The sequence below is a fragment of the Cydia splendana genome, chromosome 19 (genome assembly GCF_910591565.1).
Source record: "Cydia splendana chromosome 19, ilCydSple1.2, whole genome shotgun sequence".
In the NCBI taxonomy this organism is placed as follows: Eukaryota; Metazoa; Arthropoda; class Insecta; order Lepidoptera; family Tortricidae; genus Cydia; species Cydia splendana.
In genome coordinates, this window is record NC_085978.1 from 37,785 (window position 1) to 63,025 (window position 25,241).

Genomic DNA, 25,241 nt, shown 5'->3' on the forward strand with positions numbered 1-25,241 from the left:
ATATTCACTTATTGATTAACTTATACTCACAGCACAAGCTTTATAGAGCTTACTGTGAGACTGGTTCGGTTAGTGTATGGGCCGGTGCAGACGGACTGCAGCCCGACTGCAACTTGTATGGGAAATGCACCCCGACTGCACGCCAAATGCAACGCCGGCGTGCAGTTCCCATACAAGCTGCAGTTACCTTCCAAGCGAATTCTAAGCGGCATGCAGTGGCAAAAACCGACGTATATCAGTGCAGTACTGGTCGGTCTACTCATTTTGATCAACGAACTTTGTTTTCTGAACTCTGTTGCTTGAAGAGGAAAGTTAGGATTAGGATCAAAAGGATATAGTATATAAGAGACTGAGCTGATACGTAATGTTTGTAATGTCAGCCAGAGGTGATGATGGGCGCGCCGTCGCTGCTGCGGCGCGTGCTGCGGAACGAGCGGCCGTGCGACCTGACCTGCTTCAGCACCGTCCTCCTGTCCGGGGCCCCTGTCGACACACACCTCCTCCTGCAGCTTAGGGTACACTACTTTACTTTACTTTCATACACCAGTAGTCCAGTAGGTACAATAATACCCGCCAAGACTAGCCAAGCAAAGCGCAAGGGCACTGGCACTACCTACCTTTTCTGCATGTTAATGCTAGAGGTCTTAAATTTGATATAGGGGCTCCTAGTTATAAGCAATAAAAAAAAAACAATATTAAAAAAAAATATTAAATGTCATCCCCAACCTTTAAATCAGGGGATAGAAGATTTCATTTATTTATTTATTTCATTTATAGATTGCCATAAGCAACTCACAAAAAAAAAGTGAAATCCCACTAAAACGTTTTCATGTAAAATGTTGCCAAGACGAAACCATAAGGCTCGCACTGTCGAGCTCCTAACTCTACAAGCCCTAACTTCACAAACTTTTTTTATTACTTATATTATGGTTTTTGGTGGGATGATAATAATCATAGAAAATTAGGTTACATACGCCGGATTTTAGTAAGTAAGCTTCAGTGGTTCAGTGATTGGGATCTAGGGGAGAGCGGGACAAGACGGGGTGGCGGGTAAGACGGGGTAGGGGCTTTATTTGACGATACGACTGACCAACTAGAATCCCGTTAGTGCATGACGATGCGTCGCCATCATGGTAATCAGTTCGCACGGGGACCGGCTAGACAAAAGGTTTCGTTAATTATTCATTTGCAAAAAACGGTATTTGTCATATTTCTTGTTATTTTAATGTTTTATTTGGTTTGTGTTTGTTGCCTTAATATCACCAGCACAAATAGAGTGTTAATTTATTCCTATGGACCAGCAATCGCGCCAGCAGATAAGGACTTGTTTGGTTTCAAATACGTAATGGTTTTTTTTTATAAAAAAAAAATCAAATTTCATCAGGCACAGGGGGGCATGATGGGGTCCATTGCCCCTCCGTAGTTATAAAGTGATGAAATTGCACATTTGAATGTATTTACTTTACTTCTACTCTCGTAAAATAGTGGAAACGCATAAAAAGAAAGTCAAATAGAGGAGAATGGTCAGCGGAGGCCACGAAAAAAGCGGTGGATGGTGTTATAGAAGGGAAGATCCGATACATGTTAGCTGCAAAAATATTTTCTGTCCCGCAGACGACTAAGAAATAAAAGTAGAAACAGTTTGTGAGAAGTTATTATACGACGATTCCAATGGCCATCAATTGAATATATGAATCATTCCTATAACCCCATCTTATCCCATAGGGGTACCCCAACTTACCCTACCTAGGGGGCAAGATGGGGAGAAGGGATCTTTTGCCATTTTAATTTTTTTAAATTTAATTAACAATCTAGAGTTCCTACTAGGTGTTGAGTATGAAAGACTAATAACCAAAGATACAAATAAAAATAACAAAACCTTAAAAATATTGTAGGTATTTTCTGTTTTATTGGACTTGAAACCTTAAGTACCCCGTCATACCCCCCCTCTCCTCTATCTCAGTGGACTGCGGATTCGATTTATAATGATTATTTAATTTAGGTAGTTATTTAACTACCTAATAATAAACCTGCAGGCAGCTCTCCGTCCTGGCGCGGTGGCGATGGAGGCGTACGGGCAGACGGAGAACCTGGTGCCCCCGCTGCAGCCCCTCCCCGCCGCCCCCCTCGGCAGCTGCGGCGTCGAGTACCCCCTCGTCAGAGTGAAGGTAGTCAGCCACAACAACCGTCAGAACCTGGTGCTCCCGCTATAGCCCCTCCCCGCCGCCCCCCTCGGCAGCTGCGGCGTCGAGTACCCCCTCGTCAGAGTGAAGGTAGTCAGCCACAACAGCCGTCAGAACCTGGTGCCCCCGCTGCAGCCCCTCCCCGCCGCCCCCCTCGGCAGCTGCGGCGTCGAGTACCCCCTCGTCAGAGTGAAGGTAGTCAGCCACAACAACCGTCAGAACCTGGTGCCCCCGCTACAGCCCCTCCCCGCCGCCCCCCTCGGCAGCTGCGGCGTCGAGTACCCCCTCGTCAGAGTGAAGGTAGTCAGCCACAACAACCGTCAGCGCTCAGCCTGGCTAGCGCACAACGGACCGCCTCCTGCTCCACCAGTCGAGCCGTGCGCTCGCAGTGTGGTCATCATCATCATCATTTCAGCCTATATACGTCTCACTGCTGGGCACAGGCCTCCTCTCATGCGCGAGAGGGCTTGGGCTATAGTCCCCACACTAGCCCAATGCGGATTGGGGACTTCACATACACCTTTGAATTTCTTCGCAGATGTATGCAGGTTTCCACACGATGTTTTCCTTCACCGAAAAGCTAGTGGTAAATATCAAATGATATTTCGTACATAAGTTTCGAAAAACTCATTGGTACGAGCCAGGATTTGAACCCGCGACCTCCGGATTGAAAGTCAGACGTCATATCCACTCGGCCACCACTGCTCGCAGTGTGATGCCTAATTGAAAACAAAATGTCCTTTAGTGTGATAACGTTCGGCACCTATATCAATTGTAAATAGAATCCAGAACGACTAACGTCTATCAGAGTAATCGGAGTAAGATTCCGTGACTAAGCAGTTTTAAGTATAATCACTCTGACGATCGGGGTGCGGGCCGAGGCCGAGGCGTCCTACATGTAGTTTTCTATATGTAGAAATCATCACGTATTAACGGAGACTCTCTTGTTTATGATATAGGAGGCGAATAAGCCAATGAATTGCCTGGTGGTAAGCGGTTACCGTCACCCATGGACTCCCGCGATACCAGAGGTGTTGTATGTGCTATTTTCTAATACGAAATCTGGGGTGCCCCGGCTCGGATCGTACCCGGATCGTTCTAGCGTGAATAATAAATACTTTAGGGTGGTTTGCCCTTACACCACCACCGTTTCCATCTGTAAAAAATCATGAATCATCAGTCTACGTATATCTATGTAAAAATACATTAATTTCCAGTTAGTGGACCCAGTAACCGGAGAGACAATAAGAATGACTCACGCTAGACCGGGCCGTGGCCGGGCCGGAGCTTCCGGAGCTTCGTTTTCTATGGAGAGCATCACGTGATCACCGGGGCCCGGACGTGGCACGGTGCGGGCCCGGCCCGGTCATAGCCCTGACGTCCCGGAGGCTCGTGACAACCCGGAGACTCAATTTTTCTCTTCGGGTGGTATTCTACGTGTTTAAGATCTTTGTCCAATATGCATTGCGTCTCACTCTCTCATTAAGCAAAATGTGAGCCGCAAATACACATTGGACCAAGATTGGACAGATGGAATACCACCCTTCACAACATACATGCCCGGCTGTGTCGGAATATATTTGCCAAAATAAGAAGGTTGCAAAACGTCATAAATTTGTTTGTTAAATATGATGGTATTACTAATTCGTTACTTGGTCGGTTTATATTAGGTACTTGGCGTCATAGCCCTGACGTCACGGAGGCTCCTGACAGCTCGGAGACTCAATTTTTCTCTTCGGGTGGTATTCTACTTGTTTAAGATCTTTGTCCAATATGCATTGCGTCTCACTCTCTCATTAAGCAAAATGTTAGACGCAAATACACATTGGACCAAGATTGGACAGATGGAATACCACCCTTCACAATATACATGCCCGGCTGTGTCGGAATATATTTGCCAAAATAAGAAGGTTGCAAAACGTCATAAATTTGTTTGTTAAATATGATGGTATAGCTAATTCGTTACTTGGTCGGCTTATATTAGGTACAGGCGTCTTTGATATAATATACGTCAAGATTATATAGGTTGGATAATGTCTTGATTTATTTTGTGAAATATGGAGGTGTTGCTGAAATGTAATTTAGTCGGATTATATTAAATGAAGACACCTATTGATGTTACTGCTTGTAAAAATGATTCAATAATGAGCATGTAGGTGTATAATGAATATTAAGATACTAGTTTTTTCTCACATTCCCACTTATTCCTTAGATACTTTTTATTTCGTACGAAGTTCATAGAAATATATATGTCAATAACGTATCTATAGTTAGTCAAACCAAATTTGTCAGTAAATAAGAACAAAAAAACTATACTCATCCTTTTCTTTTGGGTGCTAGTACTAGTGTAAGACAAAGATAGTATGATTCTATCTCTATGTTTGAAATGAGACAGCTCTTTGACAAACTATAAAAACCATTTTTATTCATTCATTTGTGTCGCTTAACTTCAAACTCGGGTAAATTCATTCGACCCTCTCAGCAAATATCTACCCTATTGCCTTTTCTTAATACCAAAATCGCATAATCTGACAGATGGATTTACCCGAATTTGAAGTTAAGCGACTCATTTAGAGTTCAACTGATCTTCTATAAATCTGCCTGCACAGAGTACAAACATATATCATATTTCAGTTGAGACCAGAACTTGGTTATTGTATGTATAGGCTATGTTTAGGCTTTGTGTTTAGTTGTGGCAGGGGTGCGAAACTCCTGACTTCGGTCAAACTCGGCTCCGCTCGGCTCAGCATTGCTCCGAGCAATTATTAGGGTTGGCACCACTTGACTTCCTTTTGCGTGCACGACCACAGATAAGATAATCACTTGATTTTTGACAACCCTAAATAGCCGAAAGGGATAGTGCCATATATTAGAAAGGGACAGCATTATTCGACCCTGAACCGCTGTCAAACTTCGTTTTTGTAGGAAGTTTCCTTTCTGTACGGTAGTACTATTAATTATTCTGTGGTTGTGGTGGTTAGTTTAAGTGTTGCCAGAATGCAGCACTAGCATGTATTGTAAACCATAGAGTAACTTATGGCTTTGCGCCGCGATTCCCACACGAGTGTGGAGCGGGCTAAACAGTTTTTTGTCAACTTTTCACTATGACATTGATGCATCAAGGTGATTTGTTTACAAACGGCCTGCCGCAAAACGCGATAATCGAAAGTTCGTTATCTGCCTCTCCGTCTATATGCAGAGAGGCAGATATCGAGTGATAGAGGCAGAAATCGAAATTCTTATTTTCGTGTTTTGCAGTAGGTCCTGGGGTTAGTGCTAGTAACGCCCCCTACGCAGAATTTTGCATAATATTCCCTATTTCCTGCCTAAAATTACCCAAAGGCACTAACTACTGAAATAATACAATAAAACTCTTCGTATATTTTATTGTTCTTAAGTATATTAATGAATATGGGTGGTATTCCACCATCCTGTCCAATTTCTTTGTCCAATGTCATTGCGTCTCTCTCTCATTAAGCTTAATATTAGCCTCAATACACATTGGGCAAAGAAATTGAATAGATGGAATACCATCCTAAGACGTGGAACGCGTCAGGGGGACCGCTAAATATCCCAAATAAAAAAATCATCTATGAGCCTCTCTTTCGCACAAATATATATAAGAGTGATAGAGAGGCAAATAGATTAACTAATGAAGTGGTTTGCAGCCACTTTTTATGTTCGAACTTTTATGAACATAAAGGCATGGCATGAACAGCATTCATCACGCTACCTAAAAATGTCTATCAAGGACTATTGGGAGTTTTGTTTTACTGGTAAGTCTACTGGATACAAAGTCCCCAATGGTCTTACTAGTAATTCATGATAGCATAGCATAGCATCTAAACTATCACAAAGTATCAAGCGGGAGGCGATGACTGAAGGTGGTTCTTCTGTGGAGTATGACACGAATCCCATAGCCTGATCCCTAGGCAGTCTAGGGGTCCTGGTTGCTGCTGCGGACTCTGGAGGTATTATAAGTTTGGTGTATTTGCCTTGTATTTATTAGAAAACCTAATTCCCCCAATGAGAGTGCAATTGGACGGTCGACGCAGTCTTAACAACATTTTGCCATCTTATTGGGTTTACCCTTGAATTGCCGACAGACATTACATCGAATATTATTTCGAAGACAACGTTTCAAGTATTTTCATTTCGTCGACAAGTTATTGCGTCGAAGAATCGATACTAGGAAATTTAAATCGGGGAATTTTAATTGGTACTTTAGTTATTTGGTATATAGTTTATATCGTGGTATTTCGTTACGGGTTTTCTTATTTCATTTTGGATTGTATTTAATAAAATTTACTACGCGTAAAATTATTTCAATTTGTAACATTTCGTTATAGAAACGAAACGCAATCACGTCGGTCGGCTCACTCTGCGCGATTATAGCTATGTGGGTAGGTAGTTTAAAATATAAAATTGTTTATCTGGACGAATGGTTGGTCTGAAGTGATTTCATTACTTGTGTATATTATTGTGTTATGAAAAATGAGTGATACAGAAGAGATAGTTGTATGCGAATTATTTAAATCAAATAGAGGAGCATTAAAGCTGTTTGTAGACGGTTTCACGTATAACAGGAATAAGTCCCGAAATGGCAATTTTTACTGGTGCTGTGAAATGTATCATAACAATATTTATAAGTGCAATGCGACTGTAAATACCATTGTTAATGAGGATGGCAAGCATATTATAACGAAACAAGTGCAAAATCACAACCACGGACCTGATCCATTGCGAAAAGACATAGCGGTGTTTAAAGAAAAACTCAAGGAAAATTCAAGCTCGGGCTTAAAAGTGTGCAATATAGTTCAAAATGCAAAATCAAACACAGACCAAGCTGTTTTAGAGCAATTACCATCTACCTCAGCCCTTAAACAAGTAATATATCGACAAAAAGCAAAAAATATTACATGTGCAGTTGAACCGACAGATATTAACTTTGAGTTAAATGCGGAAGAAACTCAAATAAGGGGTAACAATTTTGTCATTAAAGACAAAGTATTCGATAGTAAAAAAAGAATATTGATAATGTCTACACTTGAGTTAATGAAAACATTGAGTAAATCTCATTATTGGCTGTTGGACGGCACGTTTAAGGTATCACCGGCAATTTTTACTCAGTTATACACCATACACGGCAATGTGTTTATTGAAAATAAGAAAACTTTTCCATTGGTCCATTGCTTATGCACACACAAAGACAAGAGAACATACGATGTTATGATTGACCTGATTTTGGAATATGGATCTGAAAATGGCATAAACATATTTCCGAAAATATGCGTACTTGATTTTGAGAAAGCGGCAATTTTAAGTTTGCGCTCTAATTTTGAAAATATAATATTACAAGGCTGCCATTTTCATTTTGGCCAAATTATAAATAGGTTGGTAACAATAATTGTACTTACTAAGCCGTTCATTTCTGTGGGGGGTCGCAGTTCTAACCTAACCTAAACCTACCTTGAAAGCCGTTCGTTTCTGTGTGGGGTCGCAGTTCTAACCTAACCTAAACCTACTTTGATAGCCGTTCGTTTCTGTGTGGGGTCGCAATTCTAACCTAACCTAAACCTACTTTGAAAGCCGTTCGTTTCTGTGTGGGGTCGCAGTTCTAACCTAACCTACACCTACTTTGAAAGCCGTTCGTTTTTGTGTGGGGTCGCAGTTCTAACCTAACCTAAACCTACTTTGAAAGCCGTTCGTTTCTGTGTGGGGTCGCAGTTCTAACCTAACCTAAACCTACTTTGATAGCCGTTCGTTTCTGTGTGGGGTCGCAATTCTAACCTAACCTAAACCTACTTTGAAAGCCGTTCGTTTTTGTGTGGGGTCGCAGTTCTAACCTAACCTAAACCTACTTTGAAAGCCGTTCGTTTCTGTGTGGGGTCCTAGTTCTAACCTAACCTTAACCTACTTTGAAGCCGTTCGTGTCTGTGTGGGGTCGCAGTTCTAACCTAACCTAAACCTACTTTGGTAGCCATTCGTTTCTGTGTGAGGTCGCAGTTCTAACCTAACCTAAACCTACTTTGATAGCCGTTCGTTTCTGTGTGGGTTCGCAATTCTAACCTAACCTTAACCTACTTTGAAAGCCGTTCGTTTCTGTGTAGGGTCGCAGTTCTAACCTAACCTAAACCGACTTTGATAGCCGTTAGTTTCTGTGTGGGGTCGCAGTTCTAACCTAACCTAAACCTACTTTGGTAGCCATTCGTTTCTGTGTGAGGTCGCAGTTCTAACCTAACCTTAACCTACATTAAACGGCGTCCGTTGTGGGGTCGCAGTTCTAGCCTAACCTATGTAGTTCATTTTTGATATTATTATGCAATAATATTAATTTATTTTTCAGAAGAGTTAAAGAGTTTGGCCTTGCAAAAAAATATGCAAACGATGCAAAATTCAATCTCGAAATAAAATGTCTAGTAGCGTTGAGTTACTTAAAGGAAACTGAAATTCCTATTTATTTTCAAAAATTTTTAGAAAGTTTGCAAGATGACGATACTAAGGAAATAGCAGGTTGGTTCCAAGAAAATTACATTTTTGGAACTGCTAAAAGTCAGGCTAAATTTTCACCAGAATTTTGGAGCTGTCATTTAATTAACACGATGAACATACCAAGGACCCAAAATGCAGCCGAGGCTTGGCATCATAAAATAAATACATTGATAGATAAACACCACCCCGGCACATATGCTCTTATCAAGGAACTGATGAAAGAAACGATATCCAACTTAGCCGATATTGACAAGATTCTATGTGGTGACCCACCGCAGTGCAAAAAAAGGAGATACATCGACAAAGATACTCGAATAGATACCATTTTACAACATCAAGCGGAATATTCAGAAGTGAAGTTGCTAAAATGCATAGCAAAAAATTTAAAAGTATAATTAAAAGAATCAATAAATTAATCTCGCTCCTGCATTAAGGTGTGTTTTTTTGTTTTTGCATTAAGGTGTGTTTTTTGTTTTTGTAATAAACGATTTACATCAATCCCTGCATTAAGGTGTGTTTTTTTGTTTTTGCATTAAGGTGTGTTTTTTTGTTTTTGTAATAAACGATTTACATCAATGATTCTTAGTTTTATTATATTACCTATTTCTATGATATAATTAAAAATAAATTCTTAAGTTCTGTAGGTACATATTATTAAATATGGTGTATTCGGGTAATACCGAATGTCGGATAATTCCGAAAATCAGATGAAAATCACCCTAATTTCCATCATAATAAAAGTCTCTTTTCGAAATTATCCGACAGTTTTCGACATTCGGCATTACCCGAGTAAACCTTAAATACTTTTATACAAAAAAAATTAAATACTTAATTTGAAAATACTTACAACAGAAAAAGTGTATAATTGTGTAGTACGACATATAAAAATGTATTCAAGTAATACGTCGAACAAATGAATTGCTATGTTTTGTAGTTGTGCCAATTAAAATAATTTGAAATGAATCAACGATCAAGTAATATTCGTTGAATAGTATTTCTACGTAGTAAGAATAATTGAAGTAAATAGTATATGAAACAAAATAACGCCAATCAATATTACGAGTACTAAAGTTTCGATGAATCGTTGTCGATGAAATAATATTCGATGAAATGTCTGTCGGCAAAACAAGGGTACACCATCTTATTGACGTGCATTTTTACATATCAAACAGCAAAAAATAAACTATTATTGAATAGGTATTCATAATCTCCTTAGATGTGGCTGCTACAGTCTTGATTTGCCGAGTGATCATCTGATCATCGCTTTCCGGTTGCAACTTGGTGCCATCGAGGAATGTCCATGGTACATACATGAAAAAAAAATTGTTTATAATACCATTCATTGTATCACAATACCTATTTTGAGTCTATCGCGAAGATACATACACACTTTGCAGATCAAACGTACCTAACTAAGACGACATATCGCCAAACGTGAAATACGCGTCGTTAAGGTGTTCCGTCTGGTCTTCATCAAATGTCACTCACTTTCTTTAATGTAAATGCTTGATTTGTTGGTCATCATCATCATTAGTCGTGTGTAATGTTAGCCTTGCATTTTACAAAACTTACAATCTAGACGAAATTATTAACACCCTAATACCTAACAACTTAAGTTTTTATTCTATCAAACAGGAATTTACTAAGCAGCAATTACTAAGGAATGAGACATGAAAATAGACACTGGTACTATAGGAATAAATTCTTGCGGGATGATCATTCACAGAGGTAGAAAGACGGACAAAGAAATATGTGGGTCTTACCAATCTTATGATATGAGTATGACCTCTGTTCCAAGGGCTATGCTCGTTTGCCTCCTATTTAAAAAAATAAATACTACTTTACATAGCGCTGTTTTTTGGAAATGCTGTAGGTACATACATACATAATATTACAATTTGATTTATCTTCAAAGGATCGTAGACCTAAGTATATAAAAGGTTTAAATTTCAACTCGATACCTCCACTCGTTCCCGAGATAAAGGGTCTCGACAGACGGACGGACGGACGGACGGACGGACGGGCTGACGGATTGACGGACAGACGGACGGACGGACAGACGGGCAGACGGACAGACAGACGGACGGACAGACGGACGGATCCTTTAAGGGTTCCGTGTTTTCCTTTTGAGGTACGGAACCCTAAAAAATTACTTTTGGTTATATCATAGCGCTCTTTCTTCGGACATACTGTGTATGTATATATGTGTGTTCTTATTTCTCACGTAGTATGCAAGTAGGTACGTACTACTTGTATACGTGAAAGACATCACTATTAAGGTTATACTACTATTATTTCTAGAATCAAAAATTATACTTACCTACAGAACTTACCTATATATTTGAACTTCTAAACTAAGTAGTGGCTTACAAAATATACCTACTTTCCAAATTCGTTATCTTATACTTTTTGAATAAAATAGCTGTGACATATGGACAGACAGACAGACGGACATAATAATATCAATATCCAGTGAGGAAAACGGGAAATATGTTTGTATGGAGAACCGGTCATTCCCTTTCCTCTTAATAGCTTAATATGCTTCGGCACATGATTATACATATTTATTTGTAGGTAAGTACATGCCTATCTTACCTTAAACAGAGAACCAGACGGTGACTGCTGGATATTGGTTTCTGAATGTGATGTTCACTTAACATCATTAATCTAGTTTACTTTTAGAGGAATTATATTGATTATAGGTAAATAAAACAATTTATTATTCGGTCCATACAGAGCGCCCGTAACACCGCGGCCGCCATCATGCGCACCAGTGTTGCCAGCCATCTGCTTATTTATTGATGAACACCACATCTCTTCCTTTTTAACAAATTTGAAAGTGTAGGAGAATACATAAAATGAATCATTGTACAGTACTGTACAACCAAAATTAACTTGCAACACAACACATTTCTAATCAGCATTTAGCTTTAACCAATTGAGTGATAACAATTTGAACAATGCATTTACAGACACTGACATAACTATTAAACTCTTAAATCACGACACACTTTTATAACTCAGTGTTTATATGATGATAAATATGAAGAAGTCGATACTCCAATTACAAATAAGTAAACTTACAGCTTTCCACATAGTCTTAGAAACCTTATTCCTTGTAAATATACCCTTTAGTATACAAAGATAGATAAATAGAGATATTTATTTGCATACCAGGTATTTTACATACATATACATGGACCCTGAAAAGGGTGTAGTAAAATAGGAAGTTTACAATATCACAAGTCCATACGTATGACTAAACTACTAATAGTTAATTAATTTTCTAATTGCTGTTATAAGTAATCAAGTAACATATACATTTTTAAAGTAACAACTACAATACAGATAGCCTCTTTAATATGTTTACAGTCTGATTACAACTATATATTATCTAGCCAGCCATCATATGTTAAGAACAATGAGTGATGTTAGACCACAATATTAACCACTAGTTTGTAGTACAATATATATTTTTACTAGAGTCTAATATAGTCCTTAACATGGTTAAGGTAGACTGCTCACTGACACATCAATAACATGTAACATCTGTAACAATAACTGTTTCTTACTTATTAGTATTTACATACATGACATTTATTATTATTATCTATTTCCTCTCTCTTTCTTTAAAATTAAATTGTATTACAATGTATACTAGCAATTATCCCAATAAGCCTAGTTTCCCCTCTGGTTTGGAAGGTCAGATGGCAGTCGCTTCCGTAAAAACTAGTGCCTACGTAAATTCTTGGGATTAGCTGTCAAGCGGACCCCAGGCTCCCATGAGCCGTGGCAAAATGCCGGGATAACGCGAGGAAGAGAGAGTAGGTATACTAGCAATTATCCATACATATAAAATCAGTTGTATATTAACCCTCTACAGTTAAATACATGTAGAATATATTATTTTCATAAAAATTCCATGCAATAATTTAGTAGTTTAAAATATTTATGTAGGAGCCAGTTACCTTATCAAATTCCTAACATTCTATTCCATAATTTTAATCAGTAATCAGTCATTAGTTGCTTTCATAGGTACATACATAAGGTGGTACATTTGAATAAGAAACAGTTATGAACCCTGTATGGGCACTGCAAATAACAACTTTTAGTAACTAAAACTCTTAGCTTGCTACATTCTATAAAATAACATTTTATATTATTTAGTTTAGGTAAAAATATTAGTTTAAATGCCACTTTTATTACCCCTATAAGTATTATTAACAACTTGTACCTAAAAGTGTTTAATGCGACCAGATTGTCAAAAGCATCAACAAATAGTGAAATTGTAACGTAGTATAGCTTTCTTGGACAAGCCTGAGCTTTAGAATTTTCCTTTGCACCATAAAAATAGCATATTTCAAAATAAATAATAAATAGTGAAAAACATCTCAACAAGTTTCACATAGTTTTAAATTCCTGTATCATACACAGTTCTACAAGTAAATATAAAGATAAATATGCAAACAACGCAAATGCGCTATAATCGTTAAACATATCTTTAGGCTACAGACTTCTGTCACTTATCTAGTGAGAACCACTATAATCTGTGCATAAATTTTACATCATTGTTCATAAATAATTATGTATAGTTACTTACTGAAAATTTAAATATACATAGTTAAATATATCTTACTATGACTTTGCTGTTATCATATTAACTATGACTGCACTTTACAGATGTGTAACACTGAAAAGCTTATGTAGTAAGGAATTAATATGCTGAATATCTGGTCCAAATCCTGTGTTGGTATATCTATTAACAAAACTTGTTTATTTACTACTTGCCTTTGTTGCCTAATAGGTACTCGTGTATGAATATGATCTAAACTTGTAAATTTTAATCAGTTGTCTGGTCATATAAATATATACAATGTCGTGTCGTATCGTTATTTACTTAATAAAGAATCCAATACCAAACTTTGGAAACACCAAACAGGACTCCACAGACCTTTCGCCAGAAATCTGAACAAGCGATATACTGTAACGCACATGGTTTTGCATCACATCCCAAATGGACTGTTTAGCACGTAGCCAGTTGTCAGCCGCATATTCCAACATATCTTTGGCATTGTCACACTTACCCTATTTCCAGACATTTAGGGTTGTACAATATACTTTCCAAACATGGCTCGTAACATACCATATGTGATGAGATCCTTATACTTCACGCTGCTAAACCAGTCTCCATTTCTGGTCACTGATATTTCTTCGAAAATGTCGTACAACACCTATATAGACGTCTTGCAAATATAATTATATAGTTAACAACATTGTACTTATTTTAGTTGCTAGTCTGAATGTGTTAAACTATACTTTTTTATATTATATTTAGGACATATTGTGACATATCCATGATTTTAACACTTGCAACAACATCCAATATCTACATTTGCTCCGTAAGTTTGGAAAATCTGGTGATGGTCAAGAAACCTGAAAACTTACACAACCTGTTAGTCCATGTTTGCCACAAAACTGTAACGAGCACAGTTACACATTCCTGGAGTACATATAAGAATCTAGTAGATTCAATATTGTCTTGAATCTAATCTGGAACATTACTTTTATTTATTAACATTTAACTAAACACACAACATTGTTCTGAAACAATCTCTATCTGTCAAGTGTCAAAAGTGACACATCTGTGACATCTGACAGTAGCAATGGACTCTATAGTACTATAGATAGTTTAGCCAGGGACTGTCTCATTTCAACCATAGAGAGACAAAATCATACTGTCTTTTTCTTACGCTAGAACTAGCACCCAAAGAAAGGTTGAGTAGTTTTTCTATTCCATGTTACTAACAAATTTGTGTTTGCCAGCTTCACATTACAGGATTTGTTAAGAACTAATAAAGTACAATACAACTCACATTCACTTCTTTACGCTCCATTTACTCATGGTATTAAGTATATTATTTATTACATCATTAAATGTTGCTATTACTTTGCAAACTCAACCGTATGAGTTCCTTAACATCATAATATATGTAGGTATGGAAATTTCCCATTAACCATCTTGTTGATTCATGATCAACCATTAGTTCCCATCATTTTATGGGGTTGATGATGTTATCCTTTACGACTTGGCGTACAAATCGTTAACATCATCATTTCGGCAACAGCCAGTAGTCATTTTGACATTTTTCGTTTCAAACGATTTTTTCCCATCATTTTATGGGGTTTATGATGTTGTATTACAACTTGGCGTACAAGTTGTTAACATCATACTTTCGGCATCAGCCTAAGCCAATAACTTGTTGGCATTTTATGTACATATATATGTACACACAATCACTGCAATCGCTCATAGATCTTGAATTGAATAGCCTAGATGACAAACATTGTAATTAATTATATCATTTGTGCCAGTATATTTTGAGAATCATTAATGTTTACATGAGATCCGTTAAAGGTCAACACAAATGTTCTTAGTTTGACCATCATACTCCAAGCACAAAACAGACTTTACTATGCAGTACCTACAGCAGGTACTTAGACCTTTTGGAAATATGGAAACAAGTAAATTTATATTTTGCTGGTGAATATGTACATCGTTTATAGTTTGCAAGGCAACTACATAGGTACATGTATTCTTGCATAAAATGTAAAAAAGTATTTGAAACAGAAACTGCTACAAAATACAAGTTATTATTTTATAGAACATCTTGTATTTTACCATATGAAATAGATAAGGAATCTAATATTTGATACAATTATCCATTCTTCCCTTTTAAAAAGAAAAATAACTTTTAGTTATAACTTAATCTTGTATTGTATTTCCATATACTTAGGTATTTCTATATTATCAAATTAATTTTGACGAATTGCTCTATTATTTCAACAGACTGTATTATAAAATTCAACATTTGTCATCTACCAATGTACTTTATTTGGTTGAATGTCCAAAAGAACCATACACCATTTCCTAATCCTCAGACGCCTCCGAGTTACACCCATTACAGGCATCTGAAAGTCACTCATATCTTGTATTTCTCACGATTTCATTGTTTTGTACTTTATTTTGTTCTGATATACATGCGTTCGTTTTGCAAATCGTCGGCCCTGTTTACAAACCAATATGGCGCCAATATTTCATCAATTTGCAATTTGCGAATTTCATAGGTACTTACTCACGGTTTTACCTCGTCGCCACTTGTGATGTTCACTTAACATCATTAATCTAGTTTACTTTTAGAGGAATTATATTGATTATAGGTAAATAAAACAATTTATTATTCGGTCCATACAGAGCGCCCGTAACACCGCGGCCGCCATCATGCGCACCAGTGTTGCCAGCCATCTGCTTATTTATTGATGAACACCACACTGAAATCTTGTTTTTGTTTTACCAAACGTTGTTTAATTCTGTCGTGAACGGCTTCGAAAAAGTCTTGGGTCATATGTAAATAAAGCTCTTTACATCATGTTGTGTATTCTCATTTTTCCGAACGTGTCGACCAAAGTGGATGTACTCCCCATTACCTAGAGTATGCAGTAGCCTCTTCATTAGTCATTAAGGCAGCCAGCGCCAATATTTTGATTTTATTATTTCCTTCCATATCCGCTTACTTCCGATCGAACCATTTTTTTCAATCTGATTGACAGTTATTATGACATTTGTCATGAACAGTCAGCTCGGACGTCCCGGTCGGCTCGGATAGTGTTGGGTAGGACTCGAGTCCTTTCAGTCCTCTGCTTGAAGACTACTCAGTTTTTCAGACTCTTATAATTAAGTTAAAACTCGAGTTCTTTTCAACTAGAGAGAGACCCAAGTCTCTTGTAGAGACTTGAGTACTTTTCAGAGGACTCTCGTATTTTTCACTAAAAATTTCGAAATGCATTGTCTTTATGTATAACTTGTAGATTAGATACAGACATAAATCATACACTAACCCTTAATTTATTTACTGTTATACAGGAAAAACCTATAAAATTGTTCACGGAGTCTTTATTTGGAGGCTTGAGTTCTATTGATTTGCTTTTAAAAAAGACTACAAAGGACTCGACTCAGGAGAAGTTTTTTAAGCGCAGTCTTGTAAAAACGAGCTGTTCTTCAAATTCAGGCTCAAAGGACTCGAGTTTCTACAAACACTAGAGGCTCGGACATTGCTCGGACAGCACTAGTGTTAATGTAATAAACTAGTGTCGGGAGGCCCTGACACCCCGGTCACGGAACGGCCCGGTCACGGTGGCACTCCTGACAGCCCCTGTGTCGGCTCGCTCCGGCCCGCCCCGGTCCGGGCACGGCCCGGTCTAGCGTGAGTCATCCTTAACACAACCAAACGTCCCGGGAGAGCTCTGGACCCAAGGAGTCGGGTTTACAGTATGTATGTCTTCATTTATTTGCTTATTATAAATGTAGCAGAGCTTATATACTTAGTGTGGTATTGTATTGTATTTAATAAGGTTTATGTTTTATATTAAGTCCACAGTCTATACAGTCATCGCAGTCGGTGTAGGTGTAGACTACCTCCTCAAAATACCTTCTTTAGTCGCTGCAACTATCATCTGATCGCGGTGCTCCCATTTTGATCTGATCTGGTCATCGATTCCATATTCTCATTCTCACCTACTGTTTTTAAAGATTTTTTCCCTATTTCTGAGTTGTATAGTTGCAGCCCCACCCCGTATACAGGGGGTGTCTGACCATGGGGCTTTAAATCCAGGGCTCGATTCTACTCACTAAGTAAACTGAGCTACTTTTATTATGGCACCAACCCCGAAATCCCGAATTTTTTTTTACTTTTTCATACATTTTGGCTGATTAAAGGTCGACGTTTTCTATGGAAAAGCCAAAAATTTTTCCTCGATTTTAGGGTTGGTCCCATAGTAAAAGTAGCTCAGTTTAGCGAGTAAAATCAAGCCCTGAATTGAAAGCCCCATGGTCAGACACACCATGTATAAGTGCAGGCAGGTAACCAGCCACATGATGGCGTGCGATGTCGACGTATTGCAGGAGTACTACAGGAGGCCGGAGCAGACGGCGGCGGCGCTGACGCCGGACGGCTGGTTCCGGACCGGTGACCTGCTGCGGAAAGACGAACATGGATTCTACTATTTTGTGGAAAGGATCAACATACTCATTACATGTGGACTTCAGCGTGTAAGATAAATATATCACATGTACAATACAGGAGCACTAACCTATACTATAGGTGTAGGTGTAGGGACCCGTCATATGTACGCCGCGTCGTTTAATTAATGTAGGTATTGTATTGTACAATCTTCAGCCGTCTAGGTCCATGTGAATCATGTGATTAAGTAAATAGCATCAACATCCGTATGACTAGTTTCTGAACGAAACTGAATGTGTCGTGTTCACGAGCATGAGTATATAGGTTCCTGGCCTATAACCGCGAAAATCGAAGTTCGCAAATTGCGGGCATATTTCTCTGTCACTCTAATTACGCCTTCATTGGAGTAAAAGAGAAAGATCCCCGCAATTTGCGAATTTCGGTTTTCGCGGTAGCGCCTCTGTTCCTGTCGACGTCATAATGATACCTCAATCTGAATTATTTTTGTACGTACTGCGCAGATTTTCCCTTCGGAGGTAGAAGCAGTGATACTGAGCCACGAGGGCGTGCAGGAAGTGTGCGTGACCAGCGTGCCGCACCCGGTCGACCACGAGTGGCCGGTGGCTGTGGTCGTGCGCAAGCCCGGGGCGGCCGTCAGCGCCCAGGAGATCAAGGACCTCGTCGCAAGTTAGTATCCTGTCCCTGCGGCGGGTTGTTCGCACCCCTCACCCCGTGCGAGTGGCCGGTGGCGGTGGTCGTGCGCAAGCCCGGGGCGGCCGTCAGCGCCCAGGAGATCAAGGACCTCGTCGCAAGTTAATATCCTGTCCCTGCGGCGGGTTGTTCGCACCCCTCACCCCGTGCGAGTGGCCGGTGGCGGTGGGCGTGCGCAAGCAAGAATTAGCTCATTATTAATTGCAAAAGTAAGATTAGCCTATGTACATTGATCAGTATCATAACATAATAAATGCGTGTTGTTATTGATCGGCAGGTGAAGTATCGGTGCAGCTGCTTGGCGGCGTGTTGTTCGTGGCGGAGCTGCCGGCGACGTCGACCGGCAAGCTCGCGCGCGCCGACGTCACCCAGCTGGCCCGCCACGCACACACACACGCACAGCTCCAGTGACCGAGAGGTTGATGCTGGATGGAATTACAGAATACTCCTCTATTTACCAACAGACAAGAAAAAAATTATAAACTTTAACAAGGTTGTGTATTATTTTCACACACGACACAAAACCTCCTTATTTTTGGAAATGGTTTGAAATCGTAGCCCTTCGCTGACGCCTATATCACCCGGGCTATAAACAACAAGGTCCAAAAATAACACAATTCAACAATAAACCACCACTAATTGATATTGATATACTTTGTATAATTCAACCAGACGATACCAGAACCAGGCGAACCAACGATTCAACGGAGCCACGCCGTTTTGTCGCCTAAATAGTGTTTAGTTTTTTTAAGTTTATATAAAAGCCATATATATTGACGACCAGTCTGGCCTAGTGGGTAGTGACCCTGCCTACGAAGCCGATGGTCCCGGGTTCGAATCCCGGTAAGGGCATTTATTTGTATGATGATACAGATATTTGTTCCTGAGTCATGGTTGTTTTCTATGTATTTAAGTATTTATACAGGGTGGAAAGGCACGACGATCCTTTCCGGAAATGGGAGATAGTTTAGCCTAAGCTCTATATTTTCTCCATAGAAACTATGTTAATATGGGCAACCGTTTCTAAATTATGACCTTTTAAACATCCACGCAAAAAACTACTTTGTTCTAACCCTAACAGGTGACAGGGTCAATGAACTTACTTGTAAACAATCAGTATTCGACAGGAAATTATGCTAATTTGTTGCCATCTAACCATTTTTAGGTCTGCTTACAGCACGGTAAGAATCATTGCAGGATTTTCGCTTTCTTAGTGGTTCCACTTGTTCAATACTTGAATGAAATAGTTATGTTATTCCTTAATATTAATAATACTAACCACAACATTGTTTACAACGACAGTTCAAATGGTGACATTGACAACCACTCAAAAGTACGCAATCGTCTTATAAATATCTCTGGTTTCCTTGACTGATAAAAAGGTTTTAGTTTCTTAACACGTTTCACAAAATTATTTTCGAATAATTGGAAACTATCTAAAATAATTAAAAATAACAAGTAGGTTGTGTTAGTTGCACCAAATGAACTTGCAAAAATTAAATACTAAGAATAAATCAAGAATAAATACTTCTTAAATACCTAACTAACAAACCTTCTTGCGTGGTAGGAAATAGACAGACCGTCTGATGTTTGAAATTAAATTTTCATTGAACTATACTTATTGAATGTCATATTCTTCAAATAAAAATGTTAGATGCTCGTGGCTATTTAAATTTGTGGGGCTGTGTAAAAGATATGGTGTACCAAACCAAACGGAATGTGAAACTGCGGACGAAATGAGACAAAGGCTAATTGGTGCTTTCTGCGGAGGATAAATGACGAAGAGCATACACTATATCGCATGTGCATCGACATACTCGGGTACGGGCTGCGGCGGCGTTGTAATACACGGAGGTACATTTGAACACCGTATGTGAAAAGAAGATAGTATTAAATATTGGAAAAAAGTAATTATCTAAGAAAGTAATAAAATTGTTTGTAATATTTTTGCATGCATTTGATTTATTTGACATTTATGCGTCATTCATACATCATTGCGATACTGTCAACGATCGGAAAAAAGTGTAAAGTCCCGAGCTTTCCCGACGGAGATCCTTAATCTAGCCGTCATGTGCACATGCTATAGGGTTATCACCACAGTTAAAAAGTAGTATTTTTGCAATTTTTATTTTTTACTCAATTAACGATTCTTACCATTACCAATAGTCTCTGTATCACTTAAACGACCTAATACTTCCGGGAAGGATCGTCGTGCCTTTCCACCCTGTATATTCTATATATCGTTGTCTGAGTACCCACAACACAAGCCTTCTTGAGCTTACCGTGGGGCTTAGTCGATTTGTGTAAAAAATGTCCTATAATATTTATTTATTTATTTATAAAAAAAAAAAAAAAAATGTTAGTTTGTAAGGTATTTGTAAGATGGGCCTTGTTACCTGATTAAAATGTGAAATAAATAAATAATACCCTCTGTTTTATTAATATTTTTGACCTCATGAACTACCATACCCTTCCCTGGGCCCTTTATCTATTTCAAAAAAATCTTAACACCGCGATGTTATGCGCTTTGGCAAAGAGAATTCTTTTGGAACAAAGTGCCAACATTTAACTTTTTTTATTATATATTATATATAGTATGTAACTATCTGTTATTCCAAATATTTTACTGTTATTTGTCTTCTCAACCAAATTAAAGTAGGTAGGTACCTAAATAAATTTTCCAAACACCTACACTAACGCCATCTAAGGGCCTATCAGTGATTAGTGAATGAAGTCAATCTATGAAGTAGGTAGTAGGTAAATAAAGTAAATTTAGTGCCTAATGCCCAATAAATTAGCACGATATGTGATATGATAGCTCGTCGCCTAGAGTCTGGTGTCTAGTCTAGCCGCCAGAGCTCTCTCTGCCGGTTGATTTAAATAAACGTTATCTTATCACAGTGATACGAGTGACTCGTCTCGTACCAAAGTGTTATCGTATTTTTTCGATGCGCGCTTGTTGCTATGCCTAACTATAAGTAAGTATACGGGTAAATAACCAATGATGCACTTCATTTCAATTTAATATTGCGCTTAATTTTAAACATTAGTTAGTATATAAGTTACGTAATTCTTGTAAATAATGTTCGTCTATCTAACTGTGTCCTTTTAGTCTTCAACTTTGCAAAATTGGCAAAATCAAGGACATCTGATATAAGTTTGTTACAGAACCGGGGAAATTAGAGTTAGACTAAGTAAAGTCTGCAACGATTTTTATAGCATAGGTACTTAGGTACACAGTGCAAGTGTTATTTGTACGTCATAATTTCATAGAAGTTTATATAAATAAAATAACACTTGCAATGCGTGTGCTATCAAAATCGTTGTAGACTTTTCTCGGTCTAACTCTACCAAACAAATTTTCACTCATTTAGTACATTAATATAAATAGGTAGGTATGTAAAATGTAAAACAATAAGACACCTGTTCGATTAGGTTTGCGAATGTAAATGCACGCAAAATGCAAAACAATCTGCCATTTTCCCCCAAAATATCAATGTTGCGTCACTGTACCATCAGCAACACGCTTGTAACTGATCTTCGGTGCACCCTATTGTACTTGTAATAAGGTTGACGAATCGTCAGTTCACACTGTAGCCGCTACACCAGTATACCTACAGTATATACACCCATGATTCATCAATCGGTAATGTTAGCGTGACTTGAGGAAATCTACTTTAATAATTATTGAGTATTATTTAACCGATTACAGATGAGTAATGAATGTATTGTTTCCCGTGTAGTGGTGTTTGGGGGGCGATAGCGTCGTCGCCGCGAGTGGTGGGAGCGGCCGGGCGCGGGCGCGGGCGCGGGCGGTGCATGCTGGTGGCGCGTACTCTGCGTTTGTTTACCGCCGCGCTCCCACACTTTTATAATTGTTCTGTGCTATTTAAATACATTACTAGTGAATAAGTAGTGCGAAAGTGTTCTGTTGTGTAGAGTTGCAGGTGGACATCAGGAAGGGTGCGGCGGTGACGCCACCGGCGCGCCCCCAGGGCGAGGCCGCGCCGCGCCGCCCTTATACTTGACGAACTATGACCTCTGCAGGTAAAGCTCTGTATAACTATTAACTATTCACAATACGACATCACTGCCACATACAGTTCTGTAGTTTTGTAAACAGCGAAGTGTTCGAAAGTGAGTTTGAGTTGTTTATATTGGTATTTGAGTCCCCTGCATCGCACAGCTGGATCGTTTCATAAAGTTTTCAACTGCAGCAACTTCATAGCGATTCAGGATTTACCTGTAACTGCTAATGATGTACACTTGTATACTACTTTTACATTGGTAATCCATTGAAGTATACAATTATTTATATTGTTGTATAGGTATCGACTAAAGTGGAATCTTTGTCAAAGGGAAAACCCGGACTAAAATAGGTACGGAATTTCCTCTCGTTCGAATATAATGTCAACATTCTACAATCCTGATAACTACGAAACGGCCAAAGCTGATCTATATTCTGGAGCAGCCAGAGGGCCTACCGCGAGCCACGCTCGACGTGTTGCCTCTCTGTCGCACTTGTACATTTGTGCGTAAGTGTGACAGGAAGGCAACACGTCGAACGTGGTTCGCGGGAGGCCCCCAGGGCTACGTAAAACAGTTAATCACAGATTTATGAGCAATTGTCGTCATTGTTCCCAACTATTAAGTAAACAAATGCCCATAATTTTGATACACTCCAAAATTAGATCGGAAAGTTACTAACAGTTTTGGACGAAAAATTCACTCTTTCGGGAAAAAAGTGGATAACTTTTGTGTTTGTCTGTGTGACTGTGTATGTATAGATCGAAACGCAGACAGGAAATGTCTCAGCCGCTATCGGTTTATCATGCACACATTGTACACTCATTTGTTTTCTCGTCACGTCAAAATTACTGATCGAATTTTAAGCATGTTTATGGACTGACTGGAAAGATTTAGCGTTTTGATTTTTTTTCATCGTATAGTATTTACCTAACAATCCATTTTTGAAAGAGCCGTTATAGTAATAACTTGAAATCAGTATTTAATTGAGATGAGGCTTAACATTTTATAATCAGATTGCATTACATTGGTACTCTACCGACATCGACACGGTTCACTGGTATCAAGCATTATGACAGCGTTCGTTCGGTCCGCGTAGATAGATAGTGTAGATACTCGTAAAAATTAGACAATAAGACTTGTGGTTTGATGATTCCAGGCAAACGTACACCATCATCTGCCTCCGCGTGCCTCAACGTGCGGTGGTGGCGCGCGCGGCTCGCGCCTCTCGCGGCGCTGCTCGCGGTGTCCGCGCTGCTGCTGCTGCTGCTGCCGCTGCAGGACCCGCCCCGCGTCACGCTCGTGTCAGTTACGGCGCCGCTTCAAGTCCAAGCGCACGACCCGTCGCGTCCCGTGAACGAAGCGCGACCGACCCTGCCCCCTGAATGGACAAGTGACAAGGACGACGAAGTGCTCCCCGCGGGCGCGGTGCGCACTCTCGACCGCTACGTGCCGGGGCACGCGCGCGCGCACGCCGAGTTGTGCCCGGCGCGCGGCGTGGGCACGCGGCTCGTCGTGCTCGTGCCGTCCGCGCCAGTGTACTTCCGTCAGCGCGAGGCCGTGCGCCTCACGTGGGGGCATGCGGCACGACGCGCCGACATCACGCTAGCTTTCATGCTGGGCGCGCCGCCGGCCGCCCTGCGCGCCGCCGTCGACGCCGAGGACAAGCTCTACGGCGACCTCATCGAGGGCCACTATGTGGACAGCTACGGGAATCTCACTCTTAAAACCCTGTCGATGCTGGAGTGGTTCGTCACGTACTGCCCGCTGGCGGGGCGGCTGCTGAAGGCCGACGACGACATGTTCATCAACGTGGACGGAGTGCTGCGGTTCGCGGAGGCGCCGGCGCGCAGCCGCGCCGCGCGCACCGTGTGGGGCAAAGTGTGGCGCGACGGGCGGCCGTCGCGCAACGCCAGCTCCAAGTTCTTCGTGCCCGCGGAGGAGTTCCCGGGGGCGACGTACCCGCCGTACGCCAACGGGCCGGCGTACCTGATGTCGGGCGACGCGGTGGGCGCGTTGCTGCGCGCGGCGCTGGGCGGGCGCTGGCTGCGCATGGAGGACGTGCTGGTGACGGGCGTGGCGGCGGCGCGCGCGCGGGTGCTGCGCGCCGACGCGCCTGCGTTCCTGCGGCGGCGCAAGGACGTGGCGCACGCGTGCGCGCTGCGTGCGGCGCTGGCCGTGCACCAGGTGTCCTATGCCGACCAGTTCGACCTCTGGCGCAAGCTGCACGACCCCCACGTCAAGTGCCCCCCTTAAGCTATTGGTTAAAGTTTTGTTTGCAATATAAGGCTCGTGATGCACTCTGGGTATTTTAAGATCGCCTGGCTACTCTGGCCTTGGCGTTTAAAGGGTGAAAATCCAGTCGATGTGGAGAATTCAGTAACGATAAATGTACCAAGACTTTTAATTGAAAAAAGACGGACTTGCTAAATTAATATACATATATTATGTTTTATAAAACAGCTAAACAGAGCTCAGTCGTAGGTTCTTAAAAAAGGCTTAAGGTATATTTGGCTGTGTATATACGAGTATGTATGATTAAATAGGTATAGTTAAGTTAATCTTAATACAGAGAGTGCTATAGGCCCCGTGCATGAACGATAGGGGGCAGCATACGAGACGTCAGATTTTTTGCGCGAGGCGTAAATGTGTCGTTTATACTTCCGATGTAGCCCACAAGATGGCAGAACCTACTATGCACAAGGAAACGTACAGACGAGAACGGAAGATGGTAGCACTTGCTTTGGCAATGTACATATTGTGCACATATGTTTCCGATTCAGGCTACAAGATGGCAGACCCTACAACGCTC

At 40.2% G+C, this 25,241-nt stretch overlaps 2 protein-coding genes across 2 annotated transcripts in view; both read left to right on the forward strand.

The window, feature by feature from the left end:
* The window catches only part of LOC134800345 (uncharacterized), a 30,713-nt gene extending 9,954 nt beyond the window's left edge, over positions 1–20,759 (forward strand). Inside the window, exons 7-13 of the mRNA XM_063772845.1 lie at positions 381–515; positions 2,037–2,198; positions 2,298–2,576; positions 16,936–17,001; positions 17,635–17,781; positions 18,214–18,379; positions 18,681–20,759. Coding sequence (XP_063628915.1) covers positions 381–515; positions 2,037–2,198; positions 2,298–2,576; positions 16,936–17,001; positions 17,635–17,781; positions 18,214–18,379; positions 18,681–18,814 — 1,089 coding nt within the window. The 3' untranslated portion in view covers positions 18,815–20,759. The remainder of the gene's footprint in view (positions 1–380; positions 516–2,036; positions 2,199–2,297; positions 2,577–16,935; positions 17,002–17,634; positions 17,782–18,213; positions 18,380–18,680) is intronic.
* A 1,475-nt stretch (positions 20,760–22,234) lies between these two features.
* On the forward strand, positions 22,235–24,729 carry LOC134800393 (beta-1,3-galactosyltransferase 5-like). Its single transcript, XM_063772892.1, has 2 exons — positions 22,235–22,450; positions 23,589–24,729. Exons 1-2 carry the CDS (start codon positions 22,438–22,440, stop codon positions 24,683–24,685), a joined length of 1,110 nt encoding a protein of 369 aa, XP_063628962.1. The 5' UTR covers positions 22,235–22,437; the 3' UTR covers positions 24,686–24,729.
* The last annotated feature ends 512 nt before the right edge of the window (positions 24,730–25,241 follow it).